General features: G+C 38.6%; 1 protein-coding gene and 1 long non-coding RNA gene across 8 annotated transcripts; one reads left to right on the top strand and one right to left on the bottom strand.

The window, feature by feature from the left end:
* Positions 1–1,663: 1,663 nt before the first annotated feature.
* Positions 1,664–24,982, top strand: LOC131954458 (L-sorbose 1-dehydrogenase). Of its 7 annotated transcripts, none has more exons than XM_059318154.1 (14): positions 1,664–1,696; positions 9,411–9,431; positions 11,040–11,177; positions 11,904–12,112; positions 13,469–13,658; positions 13,808–13,936; positions 14,180–14,301; positions 14,505–14,672; positions 14,929–15,070; positions 18,713–18,858; positions 23,442–23,616; positions 23,959–24,108; positions 24,270–24,342; positions 24,498–24,982. In XM_059318154.1, the coding sequence occupies exons 3-14, from the start codon at positions 11,048–11,050 to the stop codon at positions 24,628–24,630; spliced, it is 1,767 nt and encodes a 588-aa protein (XP_059174137.1). In that variant the 5' UTR covers positions 1,664–1,696; positions 9,411–9,431; positions 11,040–11,047; the 3' UTR covers positions 24,631–24,982. The 7 variants fall into 7 exon arrangements, with proteins under 7 accessions (XP_059174137.1, XP_059174142.1, XP_059174139.1 ...); XM_059318159.1 differs by having other exon boundaries at positions 1,680–1,696; positions 9,411–9,422; XM_059318156.1 differs by lacking the exon at positions 1,664–1,696 and having other exon boundaries at positions 9,409–9,435.
* On the bottom strand, positions 5,487–9,315 carry LOC131954460 (uncharacterized). Its single transcript, XR_009388773.1, has 5 exons — positions 9,123–9,315; positions 8,084–8,210; positions 7,777–7,850; positions 7,424–7,567; positions 5,487–6,495 (listed from the first exon to the last, which is right to left on the bottom strand). It is a non-coding gene; the product is annotated as an uncharacterized LOC131954460 (long non-coding RNA).
* Positions 24,983–25,603: the final 621 nt, after the last annotated feature.

Genomic DNA, 25,603 nt, shown 5'->3' with positions numbered 1-25,603 from the left:
CAAAGAAAGTCGTTAAACAACAAAAGCTTTTTGATTTGGTTGTGGATTCCAATGTTGCAAATGTAGAACATAACAAAAGGACTACAATGAGAGTACTACCATTTGTGGTGATGACGGTAATAATGAATCCTCGAGTCATTTATTGTCAGCTGCAAACCCCACGAACCTCGACAATAGGGACAAATCAAGCGGCCATTCTGAAAATGATTCTGACGAAAATAATTCATTCCCAAAGATCGTAAAAGATATATACGATACGGGTAATTGGGAACATTTATCAACGATGTCTTAAGACACGCTCTGTGGCTTGTCGATTCTGTCAATAGAAAAAGACATTGCCTCCAAATTGGACTATGATGATATAATCAAGGAATTTTTCCTCACGAAAGGCAAGAAAAGTAGATCTTCGTTCGTGAATGTACTGGTAAGATTTTCATAAAGAAACATTAATGTAAAAAAAATCAAGTTTGAAGCCTACGTTCATCATCTCTTTAATGTGTTTATTTTTTATTTTTCAAACAAAAAGCTTTAACAGGAACAAGCAACGTTTCAAAAACGCTTCTAAGTAAACAAATACATTTTTATTCTGTGTCTTTATATTAAAACTAATATACGACATTGATAAGCAGCTTAAAAAGACCACATATGTCGTTATAAATATTAATTCGCGTTGAGAAGAAGAAAAAACGACTCACTGTACATGTTTTAGAAACCAATGGAAAAATATAACGCCCCGCACGGATGGTTGGCCCTAGGCCCCGCGTACCCCTATCGCCGGCTCTGTCGCTGTGTGCAGGGTACATCAAACAGAGTGATTAATTTTTTATTTTTTTTTGGAAGAAAAGAAAAGTGTAACATGTTGTGTCATCTTAAGGATTCATTTTTTAAATGAATTTTCAAATTGTGGGTCCATTAAAAACACAAGTTTTAATGCCCCAAATATCCCTAAACTTAAGTGTTTTGAAGGGTCACACATTTAAAAAATTCATAATAAATTATTTTGAAGTTACGCACTTAAAATGTTTAGCTGAGTACCCCAAAATATGGAAGAAGATTATGAATTAATTATTTATTGGGCATAAAATATAATATTTTATGAATGGTGGAAAACCTACGATAGGTTAATTTTTCAAGATGGGCGCTGTCGTCATAGTTACCAAGATTTTTCTACCATTTTTTTTAAAGTGGAAATGCATACATTTTAATAAAGATGTAAAGAAATAACTGTTTTCTAACGAGTTTTTAAAAAGTTTTTTTTTTTACCGGAGCCTCCCCTCTTAATTCATAAAAAATTAATTAGGCAACCAATTAAGTCAAATTTAATGTCATGTCGCATTGTCTTCATGTCTTGAACCACGTACCAACTAAGAACTGTATCTGTCAGGTACAAGTGCCTGCAATTTAGCTTGGGCGTTCCGATCTAGTCAGACAGACTGACGACAGACTGGCGACAGATGGAGGAACTGAGTTAAATAAAAGGTTACAAAAAAAAAATCATAAAAAACACAAGCTAAAGCGCCACTCGTGAGATAAATAAAGCAATTAAGTCAAAATTACACCTTACTATTCTTGATTAACAGACTTAAATAGAAACGGGTAATTCCGATTACTAAAATTGGCAATGGCTTCAAAATCATTGGGTTTTCCCTCTAACAATAAAAACGAAACCGCGCCGCCATCTTAGCAAGTCACTTCGGGTCTAGCCCGTAGTGGCGAAACGAAAGTAGAAAAATTTTAGTATTGTCCGTACTGGCGAAATTATTTTTTGCGATTTAAAATATTAGATATTGATTATAGTTATAAATGCTTTCGATTTCCTCAAAATATATCACAAATACAATATGTAATTTTGTGTATTAAAAAAAAATAATCGCAGCGTAAATCGGTGTTACAAAATAATCGTACGTGTTAATACTCGATTATTATAAGGGAAAAAAATGTCTAAAATAAGAATCAAAATAAAAAATACTGAAATAAATTAAATATTATATTTTTTCGTTTTTGAATTTACCAAAACTGAAATCATCATTTAAAAACTCAGTTAAGGGCATTTTTACAAGCTTTTATTTAACTTGATTCCTCGTGCTATTTCTCTCATGTCTGAGTCAGAGTTTCTTTTAGACATCTCTTCAGGGGGGGGGGGGAGGGGGGGATTTAATGGATTTTATATTAAAAAACATACTTTTTTTACCAGTGTCCGCTTCCCCCCCCCCCCCCCCCAGGTGAAAAAAAGTCTGGAAGAAACACTGGTCTGGGTGGAAACTTTGCTAACAAAAAACAAAATTATAACCGAACCGATGTGTTTTAAACTTGAATGTCACTTAGGTTAAGATCTGATAATGCAATGTGCCACGAACTTTGACATTTAATTAATTTAATTAATTGGGCCAAGATGCAGCCAGAATATAATACATGATGAGCCAAGGTATAGCCAAGATATAGCCATTATTGTGCCAAGATGTAACCATGATATAGCCAATGTTGGGCCAATATGTAGCCGGTATATAGCCAATATTGGGCCAAGATATAGCCAATAATTAGCCAAGATATAGCCAATGTTGGGCCAATATGTAGCCGGGATATTGCCAATATTGGTGCCAACATTGCGCCAACATCATGCCGAGTTTCACTACCAATGTTTGGCCAAGGTTAAGCCAATGTTGCACCAAGATGTAGCCAATATTGGTAGCCAATGTTTAGCCAATATTGGGCCAATATATGTGTGCTGACTGGGTTAGAGGTGTTTCGTTCCTTTTTAAAATTAATTAAATATTTCTATGGCCTATAGTGCACACTTACTTATAATTTAAGGCTTATGGGGTCGTCCATAAATGACGTCACACTCGTAGGGGGGGGGGGGGGAGGGTGGTCCGCAATTTTGTGACGGTGTGTGATGAGGGGGAGGGGGGGGTTAGATGGTGTGACGTCACTTTTTTCATTATAAAAAGCAATATTAGGAAACGAGTTTTAGCCGTTATTTCGTATTTTAGAAAACTGTTTTAATAAATTGTAATAGGAATTGATCAAAATACTCTATGTTGACAGAGTTCTGACAAGATTTTGGAAAAATATCGATGTTTTAAGAAAAATTCAACAGCAATTGTGAAGGAGGTTGTAGGCTCAAGAGTGACGTCATTTTAGGGGGGGGGGGGTCTGGCTTTTTGTGACGACGTGTGATGGATGGGGGGGGGGGGGGTAAAAAGCGTCAAAAAAGCGTGACGTTATTTATGGAAGACCCCTTATAAGTCGTTTAGTTTCTTTTAGTTTCAGAAAACGATTGAGATAATTTTAATTTATTGTTGGTTTTTTCACGTTTATGCATGGTTTGGCTTAGATCAATATTTGGTCACAAAATTAAGTGAACAACAAAATGTCTGTGTGTTTGGGGGGGGGGGTGTCCTTTATGCATTATTACACCTTTCATCCAATCGACATGAAATGAAAAACTATGTGAATTTTGAGCATACTCAATGGCAGGTTTCCCCGAAGAGCAGTGTTTCTTCCTGACTTTTTTCTCCTAGGGGGGGGGGGGCACTTGAACTTTTCGGGGGGGGGGGGGGGCGGTAGACTTTCTTCGGGGGGGGGGGGGCTTCGCTTCCCCGAAGAGACGCCTGGAAGAAACTCTGGCGAAGAGCTACAAATTTAAGCGCCTGCGAATCTCGTTACCTTTAGCTTAAAGAAAAGAGCGGACAAAAGAATTTTTGCCAGTCGTTAAAAATGTAATTTATGAATTCATTGAAACACATACGAGTTAGAAACAAAATGAGCAAACAATTATTTTATTTCGTCATTTATTAAGTATTTCGCTTAGATCTAGGCCCTTTTTCTGTTCTCAATCTACCTTTGCAATTAGTACGTAGCAAACATCGCAAATACATCATATTCTTGTCCAGTGTTTCTTTTTTTCTCAAGGAGGGCACTTGATATTTTCGTTCGGGGGGGGAGGGGGGCGGACACTGGTAAAAGTATGTTTTCTATATAAATTCCGTTTCATTGGGGGGGGGGGGGGGGGAAGCGGTAGACTTTCTTCGGAGGGGGTGGGAGGAGACGCCTGGAAGCAGTGTTTCTTCCAGACGTTTTTCTCCGGAGGTGCACTTGAAATTTTTTGGGGGGCGGACAACAATTTCCGAGGGGGGGGGGGGGGGTGGACACTGTCGAAAGTATATATTTTTTATATAAATTCCATTTTGTTCGGGGGAGGGGGCGAAAAGATGCCTGAAAGAAACTCTGCCTGGAAGAAACTTTGTTTTTGTATTTGTTCTCTCTGAAATCGATTAAACCGTCATAAAGAAGTCGCATCCCACCTTGCCGAGCTCCCACCTTGCCGAGCTTTGACTTACGTTGGTATTGTTTTCTGTACTATTGTCATCGTGGATTCTGGGGCTAATCGCTTAAAGTTTGTCAATATTAGTGAATGAGGCTGACCAGGCGAAATTTTGTTTTTCTCTGGGTCACGAGTAAACTTTTCTTCGTCAGATTCTTGTATCTTACCTTGCACCAGAGTGGATGTACTTGAGAAAGTTGGCATTGGAGTAACTCAGTCTTTTAGAGCGGCAAATAGATTGCGGGGGTGAACATGTACAACACTATTTTAGTTAACCAGTAATGTACTTGACGTGTAACTAACTAATACCTACTTATAAAGCTCATGAAGTCTAGATCGGTGTTAGAGCCAGAAAGTATTTTATTACCGGTTTACTAACAAACATTAGGGTACTCTTGTAAATTCCCTAAATCTGACATCTCACCTACTTCTGTAATAAAGGTGATCCACCTCCTCCAAGCAAAAGTTTGAAATTAATCTGATTAATCCTGTCATAAATGAAGCTCTCGTTGTTCATGAAGCGCCGTAACTAGCATCCCTTTCTGATATTAGACACTTGCCCTAACCCCCCCCCCCCCCCCCCCCATAAACCTCTCGTACATAAAAACCACACTGGTATATTAATCCTTTGCTTTTTATTAAGCAGCTGTCAGTGTCATCAAGCCATACATATCTTGCAACATTTACTAGTGATTGAGACATTGTCGCATGTGCTGGTTTCCTACATTTTTAAAAGCTTGTCAGTGGGATATATATACACTTTGCTAAAGAGGCGTAGCGAGGGCGTGGAGTGCGAACTAGCGACGTCACTGCTTTGCTATACTTTAATGTATGTGTTAACTATATATATGAAGATTGATAATGTGCATAATTATTATTTTTTTTTAACCTTCGATACAGATGCATAATAATATGCAATTTGCAATTCTCTTGAATTACTTTTACTAATACTAGTGTAAATCATAGTAAATGCTAGACATGTTTACTTCACTGTGAGATGAATGCCCTTCCCCCCTCCCACTACAAGAAAATGACAGGTACACAAACTGGCTACTTAAATTTATACTGTAACATGACATTGAACTACAAAAAAAAAAAAACAAGAAGCGATAGTTTACTTGTTTAAAATCTTTATTCACATTAAAAGAATACTTTTGATGCTACAATTAAGTAATAGATCATATAGGTTACAAGTGGACAAGTAAGTAGATAGATAATAAATCAATATAAGCAGATTTCAGTGTGCTCAACTAACTAGACAAAATGGAATCAATACATACAACCTTCAGAATAAATAAAAATTTGATGGCTACAGACAATCTCTAAAACATCTTAATCTAACAAGTTTTTAATTTTATATGACTGTTTGTAACTAGACCTTAGTTTCACACACAAACATAAATATATGCATAAATAGATAGATAGACATCTATAAACAAATACTGCATAGCAGAATATCTATACATGAAAGCCAACCTATTGAAAAAATTGAATTTGCACATTCAACAACTAATAACCCCTCTGAAATTCAGCAATATTATCCAACACCTCTACAAAGACTCCAACTGCCAGATTATCCACAAATTAACCAGCCCTTTTTCAGTGAGTACAGAAATGTTATATGCTTTTCACGTATAAAGTACATCAGACCAAAAGGGTGGAATTCAGTGGACCCCCACTTAGCTGGAGGTCTAGATATTGAGGATGCTATACTCTCACATTGACAACAACATGCCCAATCCACGCTAAGCAAACTATGATGAACCTTCTTAATATAGGCTTAATGATCAACTGGAAAAAACACAAGTGATAAGAATCAACAACAAACAGGAGTTCCCACTTAGGACACAAGAAATGACTATTTGAGCAAGATCACTTTACACATCTAGGATCTGTTGTAAGATGATGGGGGAGCAGATGAGGACATCAAAGACATATCAGCAAAGTATCCAACATCCTCCGCACAATATGGAAGTCAAGAGCTGTCTACAGTTTTCCAAATATGACTGTTGAACAGCAATGTAAAAATTTGTTCTCCTTTATGGTTCTGAGACTTTCCATAATGAATGGCTGTGTAGCAAACTGAACATCAGGTGGCCTGAAAAAATAACCATCTGTGATGTTCTAACATTCATCTTGAAAAGACGCCTTAATCCTCAGGCTGGTAAATCCTGGGAAACAAAAAATACACATTTTGTAAGAAAATAAAGACAACTGTTTAATCTTTAAAGAGACCCCCTCCACCAGTTGCCGTTATGGTGACATATTAACACTGGAATATCTTGAGTGTGGAAATTGTACTAAAATAAAGATTGTCTACAAAGGTCTACCTTTTTATTTCAAACATTTGTTTGACAATGTGGCTTTGGCAAACATGCTGACTGATATAGCATAAATTTTGAATTAGCAGTAAGTTATCTAAGTTTTTTACATTTAGAATCAATAGTGACCACATATTAGTTCATGTATGAAAATATCTTTTTTAGTTTAGTTCAACTCATATATAGCCCTACTAAATATTAAAATAAAATAAAATGTTTTATTAATCCAGGTTTGCTGCAAACAAAATGTTTTGGTTAACAAATTAAAAATATCTGTTTCACATCACTTAAGTTTATTTAGCCTGCCGGTCCATGGGGCAAGTGCAGTAGAGATATAAGCTGTTTCTGTGACTTGAGCATATGAAGGGATAGTGTGGTCAGCACTTTGCCCAGTCTCCTTTACTTTCCCTAACATGAGTTAGGTACCTATCAGAGCAGCTGGGTGGACTCAGGGAAGTTCTGCTGACTTGAATCCAGATTCAAACTTGAGATTTTGGGTTATACAGTCTTGCTCTCTGCAGCTAAGCCACACCATCACCTTACATAATTTGCTTTAAATTAAATGTTTACACTCCACTTCTCATTGGAAAGTACATTGCAGTACAGTTGGTGCTTGTTTAGTGTATTCTTGATAAGTTTAAAATAGTTCATATTGACTATGCAAAACTGTGTGAGTGTAACCTTAAATTCACAATGATAAATAAACAAACGATATATAAAATATAACGATATACAAATAATACAGTGTATGTGAGTAGCAGAACATTGGATAACTAACCTGATAGTCTCAAGTTCTAATAATGGGCTCTAGTAACTGGTTGGGAAAATAAAGGTGGCTGAGCATTGTATTGAACTTGACTACACTATCCTTTCCTATGCCATGGTCAGAGAAACTCATGATCTCTCCATCTGTCCCATGGACCTGAAAATGTAAAAATAAATTTTTTTAAACAAAATACAATCGCAACTGTTCAGCTCTACATAATGGTTTTTAATTTATCATTCAGCTTTATTATTCAGTTTTACATTTTATACTGTTATAATGCAATTAGTTTACCTACAAAAGTCTGTACAATAAATTTCACCTTTCATTAAATCAGATTGGAAATTCTTTCATATTTACAATCATACCTGGTTTGTTTCAACCTATCACAGCACTTGGTTTTATTTTTTACTGTAATCATAAACCCATAAGCACAAAACACCTGCAAAACAATGACAAGATCAGTTTACTTTATTATACTACAGTATAAATGGTACTTAAAAGTGATACTAATATCTTAATTTAGTTTACATTCTTAAATGGAATACTTAAAATTTAGAACGTAGCATAGTCCCCCACCCCACAGAAGCCACATAAAGGGATCTGAACAATTAACTCTTAAAGGACCTACTGTAAGCATATTCTAAACCCTAACTGTTATTTAAAGTAACATACATGGTAGTACTCTAGCCACTTGAATACAGAGGGTTGTAAATCAGTTGATTGCAGTGTTCAAGTTTAAAACATTGTTGGTACCTTTGTCCCTGTGTCTGTCTTATTCCTGTCTCCATGTTGAGAGAAACTGAAGATTAAAGTTTTGAAAGTAGTAAAAATTTAAATAAAGTGCTTATGTCTAAGGCCCAATGGCATCGTTAGATCAGGTGTCACCCAAGTAACGATGTTTATCATTAGTCTGTTAATAATACAGTTGGAACTTGTATGTAGCAATGTTTTCTTTATAGTTAGCACGTTTACGTCATGATATCACCCCCACCCTCTTGTAATAGTTGTTGATTTGTACTTAAAAGACTATTTAACTTTAATTAATCATTAATGGGACTGGCAAAACAACATTTTTCTTCTGTATATTTTGCAATTTTTTGCCTTGGTGTCACCCCCCTTAAATGGTGTCATCTGTGGCATATATAAAAATGTTATATTAGTTATAAATATTAATAAGCCTAATAATCATATCTCACTATTTAAAAACAATTCTTACTCTCCCCTTTCGATAAATAATAAACGCTTTAGAGAAATCTAGTTAGAAATCTGTTTCTACATTCGAATATTATTTTCCTTCTTTAGGGACTAAATAAAATTTAGTTTAAGTTTATACATTTATTACCGTCCACCATATTATTTTCAACAAGTCCGTATCTTTAAGTTCTTCATATAGGCCCTAAGGATATATTTTTATATTAATATATTATCGCTGAACATGCTGATGTTGCCAAAAATATTGCGGACAGAGAGAAATGCACACATTTACCATCATGGGCTTTTTTTTTCTTATATAGATCTAGATCTATTAGGATTTTCAAGAGTTAAAAGCAAAACTGTTTTTCGTCATCAAATTAATTTAAAATTAGGGCCTATTAAATGTCATTAGGCCTAATATTTAATTAATTAATAGGCCTAATAATTAATTATGAAATACGCTCAACTGGAGGTGATCGTGAAGCGGGGAATGAAATACGCTAAAATGCAGTTTTACCCCTTCTAGATCTAGATGTAATTATTGTGCAATTTACTAATCAGTGCCAAGATCTTCTAGTATTTTAGATCTATTTTCTACAAAAATATCTTGATATTTCCCACCAAATCGATTTATTATGTTTTCTGTTGGATCTAGTTCCGGTATCGCAAATTATTTAAGTAAAATAAACAACGATCCTAGCTAATTGATTACTTAAAAATATTTCAGCGGGATTTTCGCCAGTACGGCTAAATTTAAAATTTCTGTACTTCCGTTTCGCCACTACGGGCTAATCCCGTCACTTCGAGAGCTTGAGCCGTGAGATAGGCTAGTATAAACAATTTAAAAAGATACTAGATGCTAGAATCTAGATACTATTAGATCTAGATGCTACTATAGTACAATCATTATATAATATACTTATTGAATTTATATGATATTTTTAAAATAGATGCTCTAGATTTCTAGATCTAGATCAACTTATGGTAATCTCACGATATAGCGTCGGAAATTATCTGGTGTTAAGTTTCGGTAACATTCGTTACTGTAAATCATAGTTTATTTGACCGTTGAATAAAAATAAAGTCTAGTGCATTAAATTAATGTTTTCACTTAATTTGATATTTAATTGACAGAAAATTAGCAAAAATTAGTAAATCTAAATATTATTAATAAATTAATGTTTTTTTTAAAGAAACACAGAAAAAACTTTTAGAAGATTTGCGAACACTAGAACTAGTTCTAGATCATCTAGATCTGTTAGTAAAATAAATAAATAAATTAGATTTACTTCCAGTTAAATGTAGTAAGAAGAACAATAACAATGTTTAGTAGCAGCAATAATTAGCACATACACATAAAATAATTAGAAATACAAAATAATTAGCCAAACAGTATTTAAATTGCAACTAAAATCAATTCAACCCTTGTACATTTTAAAACATTATGTTTTAAAAATAATATGGCGGCAAATAAATTAAGGTTTACAGTATTTCCGATGGTTTCCGGAACGACTCGATAGACTACGCCATGGTTTTACTGTTTTTTTTGTTTTGTTTTGTTTTTTCCTGCTGTTCAATTCCGGAATAATAACCGAAGCTATATCGTGATTTTACCCAACTTATTCTTTATACTTTAGGTAAAACCTTAGTTTAGCATTTCTAACCCATATCGAATTAATTATCCTCATATCCACATATAAACCCACGATTCCGGATCATAATATTAGATACGACCTACACTGAAGATTTTTAAAATACTATCATTTAGCGTGAATACCTCAATCGGGAAATTAGAGTTTTATTTTAATGACCGACAGTAAATACAAAATTTACTTAAGCCTTTTTTGACCTTTGGTACTTGTTTTAGAGTTCTCTCCCCTGAACCAGGATTTCCCGATTGAACCAAGTCGTCTTAGTCGAAGTTGTTTTTTTTTAACACACAAAACAACACATCGTGTACAGTTGTGATAATGTCCATGCCGTTCCCCCAAGCACACATTCAATTTGTCACACATCCCACACATTATCCACACAGAGTTTCATCTAGCCCCCCCCCCCCTCCGAAGAAAGTCTACCACCCCCACCCCCCCCCCCCCCGAACGAAATGAAAATTATCTAGAAAATATATACTTTTAACAGTTTCCGCCCCCCGAAGAAAGTCTACCGCCCCCCCCCCCCCCCCGAAAATTTTTAAGTGCCCCCCCCCCCCCCCGTAGAAAAAAAGTCTGGAAGAAACACAGTACCCACACACGACAGTAGCGCAGCAGACGTGTGTGTGTAAGGTGATCTGTTGTCAGTCTGTTTCAACTCTCTTTGTTGAAATATGTAACTGTAAACATCATTGCTGATACATTGCATTGATTTATCTCATTACAACTTGTCATGCTTTTCCCGCACTCAAGATTAAAAATGCTTTTCTATTTTCAATTTACAGCAGCAAGAATGGGATTTTGGAACATCATTATTGTACTGCTGGCCGTGTTGTCATTTTATCTCTACCAAAGCTATGTTTACAGAAGACCAACGTACAAGCACATAGACAAACTTTTGGATTCCTACGATTATATTATAGGTAAATACTTTTTGAATACGTTTTAAGATTATCCAGTTGTTTTTGGTTTTGGTTCACATTATTAACTTGTCCGCCAGTTCAGTTACATTAAACAGAGATTTGTAAATATCGCATACTAAGCCTACCCCCCCCCCCCCCCCACCACACACACACATACGCACAATCACACACACCAGAGGCGTAGCGAGGGCGGGGCGGGGGTGCGGACCGCAACGGGTGACACCATTTAGGGGGGTGACACCAAGCCAAATCGAACAGATCCTTTAGTAATTAATTACAGTTAAATAGTCTTTAAAATACAAATCGACAATTATTACAAGAGGGGGGGTGGTGGTTATACACATACATGTACCCGAATGTGGTATATATTTAAATTTTAGGCTTATGTAGGCCGACACAAACACACACACACACACACACACATATATATATAATTAGTTTCTAGGGGGGGGTGTGACACCAAGAAGTTCCGCACCGGGTGATACCCGACCTAGTGACACTGACACACACTCTCTTCTAGTGCCGTGTTCTACAATTACAGTTTACAAAGTTGAAATTATAACCCACCAAAGCTAGCGAGCAAAGTGGCCGAATATTGAGATGTACATGAAAAGTTTACCCTTTCATTTAATGCCAACGAGGCTTTCCGTTCTTAAAAAACCTGGCTAGTTCATAGACTTGTTCAGCCATTGAGAAAGCTGTATTGTAACCAATGTGTTGTTTCAGTGGGGGCGGGGACGGCTGGGTGTGTTCTCGCTGCCAGACTGTCCGAGAACAGTTCTAGAACGGTGCTGCTACTGGAGGCCGGACCCAGTGACGTCAGCCACGCCGAGGTGGACACGCCGGCCCGGGTGCCGGAAACATTCTTGAGCCGGTTCGATTGGAAGCTGTACAGCCGGCCCCAGGAGCAGGCGGCTCTCGGTCTGGAGGGTCAGGTTTGACCGGTGGTTCTCTTAGTGCAGGGGTCTCCAAACTTTTCAGAGAGAGGGCCGCATTGACTATCAAATATCAGTTCGGGGGCCAGAGTTTCTTCAGGGCATATCTTCGGTGTTATGGAGCCCTCCCCCCGAAAAACGTCTACCATCCCGCCCCCCCCCCCAATAAAATATAATTTATATAGAAATATATACACATTTCATGTGCCGCCCCCCCCCCCCCAGAGAAAAAAATCTGAAAGAAACACTGTCGGTGGCCGACAACACACTCGAGGTCCAAGTTTGCTCTCAAATTATTCTTCACGTATTCTATATTTATGGTTGAGCCCATGTGACCTTATTAAATTCGCCATCTTCACAACAGGATTCAGTACACTGCTTATTTCCATATATTTAAGTTATAATCAGCAAATGTTTTCTTTAACTCATTGAATAAATCGTCTCCGGTACCAGTGCCATACATATTATGTAGGGAAGCCAGTTCTTGTGTTATGTTCATGTCTTCATCCACACCCCTAATGAACATAAGCAGTTGAGAGGTGGAACAGCTGTCCAGCGACTCATCCATTGCAATAAAAAAAATAGTGAAACGTGCTTGCATTTTTCGCTATTTGAGTCACGATGTTTTCACCAATGTCTGCAACACGGAGGGTAATGGTATTTGCACCTAAAGCTACATATTCAAATTGTTTTGAATTATCTGGGCACAGCTCCTCAGCCACCTCTAACAGAAATTTTTTTCCGTGGACAAAAAGATCTCCGCGGGCCGGATGAGAGGACCTTGGGGGCCGCATCCGGCCCGCGGGCCGTAGTTTGGAGACCCCTGTCTTAGTGTCACGTGTCCCCCCCCCCCCTCTTTCTCTATGACCATTTTAACTCATTCTACGTCTTTTTCTTCAACCCCCCCCCCCCACCTCTACATCTGGTCACCACAGCTCATTTACATTTTTTTAAAAGCTTTAGCCTTTAACCTACGCACATTTCCCTACTCCACAACTATAGTTATAATACCCTACGGCAGACTGTCGCAATTGTTTGTTGACTTGTATATAGATGCGTTAGGGTTGCAGTGTTTCCTTCGAACATTTCACTTTGGGAAGGGGGGGGGGTTAGACAGACATAAAGCTTCCAGGGATGGGGAGGGCAAGGACACCCTTCTTATTGTATGTTTTTATTGTATTTTTTTTTTTTTTTTTTTTTTTGCCGGGGGAAGTGGTTAGGTGGGGGTTAGTGGGGTTAAGTTTAACTACTGTCAAAGGCTTTAACATACTATTGGAGAGATGGGGTAGCAGGCTCAACATCAAGTTTCTTTGCTACAACGTAAGCTGGAACCTAACTTGTGAACTTCTACCCTAGAGAATGTACATACCTCGTGGGAAGATCCTTGGTGGCACAAGTCAAATTAATTACATGCAATGGAGCCGAGGTCACAGACTAGACTTTGACAGATGGGCGGAGCAAGGATCTGAAGGGTGGAGTTATCGTGACGTACTTCCGTTTTTCATGAGATCAGAAGACGTAGTCCCAAAACATTTGGCAAACAAAGGTTGTTTTCTTTTTTTTTTTTTGCAATGTCAGCTTCTAAATTACAAATGTTAAATTTACCAGTTTATCGTATCCAAAATGTTTAATTATCCCTTTTCCAACTCATTCAACATTTTTAAAAAACCCTTCACACTTTTTGTTTTGATGTAGAATACCGAGGTTCCGATGGCCAAGTAAAGATAACCCAGTTAAATGGCTATGGTTTGGCCACAGTTTTCATTAATGCGGTTAAGTCCCTTGGTTTTCAAGAGACCGACTACAACGCGGAAACTCAAGAAGGTCTATCAGTACAATATAAATGTTTTGTGTGATTGTTGTGTTTTTTTTTTTCTCTTTGTTTTGAGTGTGTAAGTCTATTTAGTCTTGTGTACTGTTTTTTGCGTTTTGCCTTTATAGTTGTATTGAGTTTTTACAGCGCATGTTGTGTTCACAGTGTTGAATAAATTCTTACTTGATGTGTTATCTGTTGCGTATGTAAAAACGCGTAGCCTTGTGTGACCTCCTGCACGTGTTTGTCGACAGGGGTCGCTCGCACACAGAGCAACATCTACAAGGGTGAGAGGTGGAGCTCAGCACGTGCGTACCTGTGGCCTGCCGCAGACAGGGAGAATCTGCACATTGTCACCGACACACTGGTTCATAAGGTAGTGACGTCACCGACACACTGGTTCATAAGGTAGTGACGTCATCGACTAACATAAGGTATTGACGTCACCAATCAGACTGACCGAGCCGCTGGACAGTCCTACTGGGTTGTTGATGCTGGGGGCAAGTAGATTGTGACTGACTAGTATCTTAATGAAACCTATTGCGCTGCCCCTGAGTCACGTGTTGTCTTGATCGTCAGGTCCTTATAGAGCACAAGACGGCCGTGGGGGTCAGGCTGATTCGGAATTCCAGTCCGGTTGACGTCCGGTGCTCCAAGGAAGTGATTCTAGCCGCCGGAAGTTTTGGGTCACCTCAGGTGCTGATGCTGTCAGGGGTCGGACCCAGGGAACATTTAGAGTCACTGAAGGTAGGACAGTGACCCTGGGAACATTTAGAGACACTGAAGGTAGGACAGTGACCCAGGGAACATTTAGAGTCACTGAAGGTAGGGCAGTGACCCAGGGAACATTTAGAGACACTGAAGGTAGGGCAGTGACCCAGGGAACATTTAGAGTCACTGAAGGTAGGACAGTGACCCAGGGAACATTTAGAGTCACTGAGTATTGAACAGTGATTCAGGAATCGTTTAGACGCTATAAACGTAACTTGCAACTGTATTTCAGATACCTTTGGTTGCTGACCTACCGGTGGGGGAGAATCTCCAGGATCACGTGACCACCGCGCTCTCTGTGATCACCAACTCGAGCCTCGGGTCACCACGTATCACACTGTACCACCAGCTGGAGTACATGACCTTTGGAACGGGTGAGTGACCAGTCACCTGAGTCGCTAGTCATATCTGTGGTTTCACTGTCCATCTACACAAAATATATCTCACTGTACACAAAATTGACAAAACCTGTGATCTCACTGTACACAAAACCTGTGATCTCACTGTACACAAAACCTGTGATCTCACTGTCCACAAAACCTGTGATCTAATTCTCCATCTAACACAAAACCTGTGATCTAATTCTCCATCTAACACAAAACCTGTGATCTAATTCTCCATCTAACACAAAACCTGTGATCTCACTGTACACAAAACCTGTGATCTCACTGTCCATCTAACACAAAACCTGTGATCTAATTGTCCATCTAACACAAAAACTGATCTCGCTGTCCATCTAACACAAAAACTGATCCCACTGTCCATCTAACACAAAAATTGATCTCACTGTCCATCTAACACAAAACCTGTGATCTCACCGTCCATCTAACACAAAACCTGTGATCTCACCGTCCATCTAACTCAAAACCTGTGATCTCACTGTCCATCTAACACAAAACCTCTAATCTGACTGTCCATCTAACACAAACCTGTGATCTCACTGTACACAAAACCTCTAATCTCACTGTCCATTTAAAAACAAAACCTGATCTCACTGTACACAAAACCTGTGATCTCACTGTACACAAAACCTCTAATCTCACTGTCCATCTAACACAAAAACTGATCTCACTGTCCATCTAACACAAAACCTGTGATCTCACTGTCCATCTAACACAAAACCTGTGATCTTACTGTCCATCTAACACAAAAACTGATCTCACTGTCCATCTAACACAAAAACTGATCTCACTGTCCATCTAACACAAAACCTGTGATCTCACTGTACACAAAACCTCTAATCTCACTGTCCATCTAACACAAAAACTTATCTCACTTTCCATCTGACACAAAAACTGATCTCACTGTCCATCTAACACAAAACCTGTGATCTCACTGTCCATCTAACACAAAACCTGTGATCTCACTGTCCATCTAACACAAAAACTGATCTCACTGTCCATCTAACACAAAAGCTGTGATCTCACTGTCCATCTAACACAAAAACTGATCTCACTGTCCATCTAACACAAAACCTGTGATCTCACTGTCCATCTAACACAAAACCTGTGATCTCACTGTCCATCTAACACAAAAACTGATCTCACTGTCCATCTAACACAAAACCTGTGATCTCACTGTCCATCTAACACAAAAACTGATCTCACTGTCCATCTAACACAAAACCTGTGATCTCACTGTCCATCTAACACAAAACCTGTAATCTCACTGTCCATCTAACACAAAAACTGATCTCACTGTCCATCTAACTTAAAAAGTGATCTCATTGTCCATCTGACAAAAAACCTGTGATCCCACTGTCCATCTAACACAAAAACTAATTTCACCGTCCATCTAACGCAAAAACTGATCCCACTGTCCATCTAACACAAAAACTGATCTCACTGTCCATCTAACACAAAACCTGATCGCACTGTCCATCTAACACAAAAACTGATCCCACTGTCCATCTAACTCAAAACCTGTGATCTCACTGTACACAAAACATGTAATCTCACTGTCCATCTAACACAAAACCTGTGATCTCACCGTCCATCTAACTCAAAACCTGTGATCTCACTGTACACAAAACATGTAATCTCACTGTCCATCTAACACAAACCTGTGATCTCACTGTACACAAAACCTCTAATCTCACTGTCCATCTAACACAAACCTGTGATCTCACTGTACACAAAACCTCTAATCTCACTGTCCACTTAAAAACAAAACCTGATCTCACTGTACACAAAACCTGTGATCTCACTGTACACAAAACCTCTAATCTCACTGTCCATCTAACACAAAACCTGTGATCTCACCGTCCATCTAACACAAAACCTGTGATCTCACCGTCCATCTAACTCAAAACCTGTGATCTCACTGTCCATCTAACACAAAACCTCTAATCTGACTGTCCATCTAACACAAACCTGTGATCTCACTGTACACAAAACCTCTAATCTCACTGTCCATTTAAAAACAAAACCTGATCTCACTGTACACAAAACCTGTGATCTCACTGTACACAAAACCTCTAATCTCACTGTCCATCTAACACAAAAACTGATCTCACTGTCCATCTAACACAAAACCTGTGATCTCACTGTCCATCTAACACAAAACCTGTGATCTTACTGTCCATCTAACACAAAAACTGATCTCACTGTCCATCTAACACAAAAACTGATCTCACTGTCCATCTAACACAAAACCTGTGATCACTGTACACAAAACCTCTAATCTCACTGTCCATCTAACACAAAAACTTATCTCACTGTCCATCTGACACAAAAACTGATCTCACTGTCCATCTAACACAAAACCTGTGATCTCACTGTCCATCTAACACAAAACCTGTGATCTCACTGTACACAAAACCTGTGATCTCACTGTACACAAAACATGTAATCTCGCTGTCCATCTAACACAAAAACTGATCCCACTGTCCATCTAACACAAAAACTTATCTCACTGTCCATCTGACACAAAAACTGATCTCACTGTCCATCTAACACAAAAACTGATCTCACTGTCCATCTAACACAAAAACTGTGATCTCACTGTCCATCTAACACAAAAACTGATCTCACTGTCCATCTGACACAAAACCTGTGATCTCACTGTCCATCTAACTCAAAACCTGTGATCTCACTGTCCATCTAACACAAAAACTGATCTCACTGTCCATCTAACACAAAAACTGATCTCACTGTCCATCTAACACAAAACCTGTGATCTCACTGTCCATCTAACACAAAAACTGATCTCACTGTCCATCTAACACAAAAACTGATCTCACTGTCCATCTGACAAAAAACCTGTGATCCCACTGTCCATCTAACACAAAAACTGATCTCACTGTCCATCTAACACAAAAACTGATCTCACTGTCCATCTAACACAAAAACTGATCTCACTGTCCATCTAACACAAAAACTGATCTCACTGTCCATCTAACACAAAAACTGATCTCATTGTCCATCTGACAAAAAACCTGTGATCTCACTGTCCATCTGACACAAAACCTGTGATCTCACTGTCCATCTGACACAAAACCTGTGATCTCACTGTCCATCTAACACAAAACCTGTGATCTCACTGTCAATCTAACACAAAAACTGATCTCACTGTCCATCTAACACAAAACCTGTGATCTCACTGTCCATCTGACACAAAAACTGATCTCACTGTCCATCTAACACAAAAACTGATCTCACTGTCCATCTAACTCAAAACCTGTGATCTCACTGTCCATCTAACTCAAAACCTGTGATCTCACTGTCCATCTAACTCAAAACCTGATCCCACTGTACACAAAACCTGTGATCTCACTGTACACAAAACCTGTGATCTCACTGTACACAAAACCTGTTATCTCACTGTACACAAAACCTGTGATCTCACTGTAAAAAAACCATGTGATCTCACTGTACACAAAGCCTGTGATCTCACTGTACACAAAACCTGTGATCCCACTGTACACAAAACCTGTGATCCCACTGTACACAAAACCTGTGATCTCACTGTACACATTACCTGTGATCTCACTGTACACAATACCTGTGATTCTCCAGGTCCCCTGAGTTTACCAGGTGGGAATGACGTCATCGCTTACCTGAAAACTCTACCTCACCTGCAGCAGCCCGATATACAGTTTACCTTGGTGGAGCAGCTGATGGACAAGAAGTTCATGAAGGTCATGCCCGGCTTAAGCTCCGAGGTACCCACGTGACGTGATCTGTCTGTCGTGCTACACATGTGCTTCACAGTTGTTGTCGTTTCATTGTAACACATGTGCTTTACAGCTGTTTTCGTTTCAATGTAAAACATGTGCTTCACAGCTGTTTTCGTTTCCTTGTAACACGTGTGTCACAGCCTTTTTATATGACTGGGTTCATGGCACAAACTAAAGGCAAATACAAACCACATTATTGGTGATTTTACAGTCTTTTATTGATATCAGATAATATAGCAGCTACACTACTAGAACTACGACTTCAGTTTCGTCATCTCCTCGCGCTCTCTCTACCTCTCTCTGCTTTCTTTCCTTAGCGCACGCGCACATCCATCCTATATTTTATATTCATATCGCCTTTTTAAGATACACACTCGAAACATACATTCATCTACATTTAACTGTTACATACGCCCTTTCTCCCGTTTAAAAAAATTAATTCAATTTTTTTTCTTATATACATCACATTCACTATAAAATCTTAATTATACATGTATATTTCGATCGCAAGATTGGATTGGAAAAACAGACAGAGAAAGCAAGTTAAAGAAAACGTGGGAATACATGACAAAATGCAAAGCGTCACTTATTTTATAAGTGTCGCCATTAAGAAAAATTGTAACTACGGTAAACCTTCTTAGTTAATAATAACAAATGATTCTAACTAAGGAACATCTCTTCTTAGTGTAACAAAAAATATCATTAAACCTCACTAAGTAATATTACCTCTTAGTGTATCTCAAAATAAATCTAACTAAGGAAAACTCTCTCTTAGTAGAACAAAATTATAGCTATGCAATAGCTCCCATGGGCAAATCATATCCTTGATTTCCCTAGTTCAATGGCTGAGGTGAACTCCTCATCATAACATATGTAACTTACCACATCTGTCAACTCATACTGCCATAATCATGTTCATTACTTAACAAGATATACAGTATACATACAAATCACAGAAATACAACAAAATGTATGTTCATTTTCATTACTAAATTAAAATAGTGGTAAAACATATTTATACAGGTCATGTTATGACTTATTCCTATCTTTCTCACATTTTTAAAATGTTAATTTTCTCTGGAAGTAGATATCACATACTACATTATTCAAAATTTCCTTATAAGGATTGGCTGATATGTCTCAGGTCATTATTTTCTTTAGTCAGTTCCATGTTTGTTTTTTCATCTTCAATCTGTCTTGATAAGAAATCAGCTAGTGTATTGTGCTGTCCCTTTACTGTTTTTATCTCGAACTTGAAATGTAATAAAATCAGTGCCCATCTATTTGTTTTGCTATTCATTATCATTTTCTTATTGATTGTGATCAATGGCTTATGATCTATTCTAAGAGCAGTGTCTTCCCAATAAATACTTCTGTAATTTACTCAATGCCCACACAATTGCTAGGCACTCTCTCTCAATCACTGCATATCTTTGTTCCTTTGGTGATAATGCCCTTCTGAGGTATTGTACTGGGTATAGTTTATTACCCTTTTCTTACATTAAGCAAGCTCCTAACGCTGTATTTGATGCATCAGTAAAAAGAGTGAAATGCTTACTAAAATCTGGTGACATCAGTACCTTGTCACTCATGAATTCAGCCATTATTTTATTTAAAGCACTTTCACATTCCTGTGTCCATACTAGTTTAACTTTGTCTTTGGATAGCAATTCTCTTAAAAGAGTAGTAATTTCAGCATATTTATCTACAAAAATATTATAAAAATTGCATAGTCCCAACAAAGATTTCACTTCTTTCTTTGTACTAGGAGTTTGATATTTAATATTTTGTCCCTATTTCCTTCATTAGGTCTAATTTCTTTATTTCCAACCTTAAATCCTAAGAATTCTACTGTATCCACTCCCACATGCAGTTTCTCTGGTGCTATGGTAACCCCATGTTTTCTAAGTCTTTCTAGTAGTTCTTTTAGTGTTTCTATGTGTTCTGCCCATGTGCTAGTATGTATGCATATATCATCAACAAAGAAGACCAGGTTTTTCATTCCCTCTGTCATTTTATTCATGAATTTTTGGAACGTGGCTGTACTGTTCACAAGTCAGAACGGCATCACCTTCCATTGACATAGACCTTTGCTTGATGTAAAGGCGGTGTATTGTCTTGACTCCTTTTCCAGTCCTATTTGCCAGAAGCCTCTGTTCAAATCACAAGTGGTGAAAATTGAGGATTTACTAATAGTTTCCAAAATGTCTTTAGGATCATTCATTGGTTCAGCATCTATCTTAGTCCTTTTATTCAACTCTCGATAGTCACAACATATCCTTACTTTGTTGTTCTTTTTTCTTACTATCACCATGGGTGATGAGTATGCTGATTCTGTTCTTTGTATTTGCCCAGACTCAAGTAGCCAATCCAGTTCTGCTTCAACAGCTTCTCTATTAGCAACTGGTACTTGGTAATGCTTCCCTTTCATAGCACTATAATCAGTCAATTCTATTTTGTGTTGAATTGTTTCAGTAAAACCCATTTCTGTTGTAATCACATCCTTGTACTCATTTACTATTTTGTCTATTATGTTTTTCTCATTCACTGGTATATGATTAGTCTTAATTTCCTGTGTATTACAGCTTTCACTTATTATAGTACAGGCCATATGTTCCTCTTCTATCAGTTTCTCTGGCTCTACATATTATTTCTTTATTCTGTCTATGTGTATAGGAGTGTTATTTCCCTTTATGTTTATTTCATAATTTACATCAGATAGTTTCTTGATTACTTCAAAAGGTCCTTGAAATACTTCTATGTTTTTTTTCTGTCTGGCAGTTTGACAAAAACTAAATCTCCTCTTTCAAAAGTTCTTAAATATCTATTTTTGTTTTTTATATTTCTGTGCCTTTCACTGGCTAACTGTGCATTCTTTTGGGCTGTCTGGACACCATAAACTATTCTCTCTCTAGTCTGGTTTACTAGTTCATGAGGATCAAATTCCTCTTCATGTCCACTATAATGTCTTTGTCTGTAATAATTACGTTGATTTTTGTAATTATTATTAGGTGCATAACCTCCTCTGTCATTATTGCTGAGATATGTATCTCTATTTTGTAAGCTGAAACACTCAGACTTTACATGGCCTGTTTTCTATGCTTCTGCTATATTTATATCTGTCTGGTTTCCATCTGGTAGGTGCACTATTACTTCTATCTCTATTGTTGTTGCCATACCTTCTTTGATCACTGCCAGAGTTTCTACTGTAGACTGCTGCTGAAATATCTCCCTGCTCTCTTTTGTCCAAAATAGCCCCTGGATGTGCATCCTTATAAATATTAAGTTGCTCTATTAATTGTTTCTGTGTCCTAACTTTTCTTTCACTCAAAAAAGAGAATAAACTATCTGTTGCATTATTTAAAACATGATCTATCAAGTTAATTTTAATAATTGCCTCAGGATTCTTTAAATCTATTTCTGCCAATTCTAGTCTTTTATTCATGTATTTGCGAATATCAAAAATGATCTGGTTTATGTCACCAGTGTTGTTAATTCTGGTGTCTCGTATAGTCTTTCTGTAATAGTCTTCTGTCTTTCCAAAATGTTTCATCAATCTTTCTTTTACTAGGCCATAGTCTTCTTTTTCAGCCTCAGACATACTTGCTATTATGGCAATAGTCTCTCCTGTCAAATTAGTCAATAAAGCCTGTGCCTTCCCAGCAGATGAATAATTAAAACTCTTACATGTTTGCTCAAAGAGTATTAAGTAAGTTTCCACACTTTCTTCCTGTGGTTTAAATGCTCTGAATTTAGGCTTCCGATTGTCCGTTTTGTTAACATTGCTGTCTGTGAGATTGGTTACTTTTAATTTTAGCTAATTCTAATTCATGTTGCCTCTGTTTTTCTCTATCTTCTAATTGTCTCTGTTTTTCTTAGTCTTCGGCCTCTATTTTAACTTTTTCTTTCTCAGCCTCCATTTTAATCTTTTCCTTCTCAGCCTCTATTTTAGCTAGATCTAGTTCCTTATCAGCCTCTATTTTAGCTTTAGCTAATTCCCTCTCTAAAGCTCTGTCTTCCCTTTCAATTGCATCAGCTATCTTCTTTTCAACCCATTTAGCCTTTTCTGCCCCAGTGTATCCTAACGAATCAGCAAACTCAATAAATTTGGCATAGTCATCCATCTTAATGGTCCAAGAAAAGTTATTCAGTTACTAAAATAAAATGTCAACAATACTAAATCTAGATCGTATTCTTTCCTTTACGGTGCGGAGCACCGCTCACTTCTGACACCAAATTGTCACAGCCGTTTTATATGACTGGGTTCATGGCACAAACTAAAGGCAAATACAAACCACATTATTGGTGATTTTACAGTCTTTTATTGATATCAGATAATATAGCAGCTACACTACTAGAACTACGACTTCAGTTTCGTCATCTCCTCGCGCTCTCTCTACCTCTCTCTGCTTCCTTTCCTTAGCGCATGCGCACATCCATCCTATATTTTATATTCATATCGCCTTTTTAAGATACACACTCGAAACATACATTCATCTACATTTAACTGTTACAACGTGCTTCACAGCTGTTTTCGTTTCCTTGTTACACGGCCTCTTGTTCTCCAGCTCCTCCACAGCTGGAGGCTCCAGGAGCAGGGCCAGGGGTTCCTGGTCCTGGTGTGCCTGCTCCGACCCAAGAGCCGGGGTTCTGTCCGGCTCCGTTCGTCTGACCCACTGGACTCTCCGGTCATCGACCCCAACTTTTTCAGTGACCCTCAGGACCTGGATGACCTCGTTAGAGGTGAGATGACCTTGACATATGATAGATGACATTGACGTGGGGTAGATGACCTTGACATAAACAAGAAGACCTTGACACAAAATAGTACTTCGAAAATTGAAAAATACAGAAGAGATCTAACCTCCAAGACAGTGAACCGATCCTGATGGATCATGGACAGGAAACTTTGATAGGTTGAAGGTCATCCTGACATTCTGTCCTTGACTTGTGCAAGATTATCTTGACATTGGTAAAGATATGGTGTGAGGGTAAGAAGACAGTTTTAGGACATGACAATGGATGAACATGGCACGCTTCACAATATAACATCCTCCCCCTTCTCGTGTTCTCCAACTGCCCCAGGTGTGCGACTCGCCCAGAAGATCGTGGACACCGAACCACTGAGACAGCTGGGGGCGGTCATTGACCCCGCCCCACTGCCCAGCTGTGTCAGCCATCTTTACAACAGCGACAGTTACTGGAACTGTTTCAACCGTCAACTAGCCTCTACTTGTGAGCCTTTGGGGCGGGGGTGAGATCTAATCCTTACCTTAAATATACAGTTTACGATAGAAATGTCCTGAAATCCAAGGCTTATCTCCAGGTAAAAACCTTAGATTAGACCAAAACCTTCATCTCTCACCGATATAAAAATGTGCTGACATTTCCAACAGCTCACCACCCCGCCGGCACGTGCAAGATGGGCGCCACTGATGACGTCACAACAGTAGTGGACAACAGATTAAGGTACAAAAAATGTTAGGGGACCAACTTAAAGACAATCACGTGACCCAAATCACAGGGAACAAGCTTAAAGCCGTTGTGTTAAATATTTAAAAGTTAATCTCTGATTTTACGATTTCCTGGAATTGAAAGTTTCCCGCCGTCTGCTCTCCCCACAGGGTGAAGGGTGTGAGGAACCTCCGTGTAGCAGACGCCTCTATCATGCCGGACGTCGTGTCGGCCAACACAAACGCCGCAACCTTCATGATAGGCGAGAAGGCAGCGGACATGATACTCAATGACGGGAAGTAAAAAGTTGACCAAAACATCGTGTTTGCAGAGGCGTAGGAACCCTTCCCGGCGCCCGGGGACAAACTTTTCGATTTGCACCCCCACCCCTCAAACTTTCGATTTGCGCCTCCCCCTCAAGGTTTTTTATTTCAATTTATTTTTCCAACCCATTTTGGCGCCCCCTAAGGTCGGCGCCCGTGGACATATGCCCCCCCCCCCCCCCGCCCCCCTCGCTACGCTACTGGTTTGTTGTTGCTTGAAATCCCACAGGAACGGGAAATATAACTTTGCCCATGTTATTCGTGTTTGTTGTTTCTTGAATGAAATCCTATTTGACTTGTATCAACGGGGACAGGAAATAAAAAGTTGACCATGGTACCGTGTTTGTTGTTGCTCTGTTCTTGTCCACGAGACTTGAATGCAAGGCGCCGTCATGTAGAGTGCTTGGTCGTGTCGGTATAAATCAATACATGGCTCCATGGTCCGAGAGACGGTTATGATTGAGTCTTGCATCACAAGTCTGAGAGACGGTTATGATTGAGTCTTGCATCACGAGTCTGAGAGACGGTTATGATTGAGTCTTGCATCACGAGTCTGAGAGACGGTTATGATTGAGTCTTGCATCACGAGTCTGAGAGACGGTTATGATTGAGTCTTGCATGACGAGGTGCAACTCCCAGGCAGCGAGTTGAGAACAGTCTGGTGTTGCCAATGTAGCGGTACAAGGGGAGGTCAAAGGAAGATGAAGGTCAAGAGGAGGGGGAGGTCAAGGGAAGGTGAAGCTTGTGTCACTGGCCGACGGATATTGTTTTGAAAGCAGTTCAATTGTCGAAATTAGGTCAAGGTCCAGTACTTCAACAAGTCCGATAGTCAGAACGGAAAGTTCACTTGGATCAAATACATTATGGTCTTTCTTATGTCGTGGATAGAGGCAGATAAACTCTACTGCACCTGTCTCATCCTAGTTAGCTTTTCACTACCTTAGTCTGTATAT

The sequence above is a fragment of the Physella acuta genome, unplaced genomic scaffold (assembly GCF_028476545.2).
Source record: "Physella acuta isolate Inbredline_101_S28 unplaced genomic scaffold, ASM2847654v3 ptg001000l, whole genome shotgun sequence".
Classification (NCBI taxonomy): Eukaryota; Metazoa; Mollusca; class Gastropoda; family Physidae; genus Physella; species Physella acuta.
The sequence above is the reverse complement of the archived record's forward strand: the minus strand, read 5'-3'. Positions and strand labels throughout refer to the sequence as shown.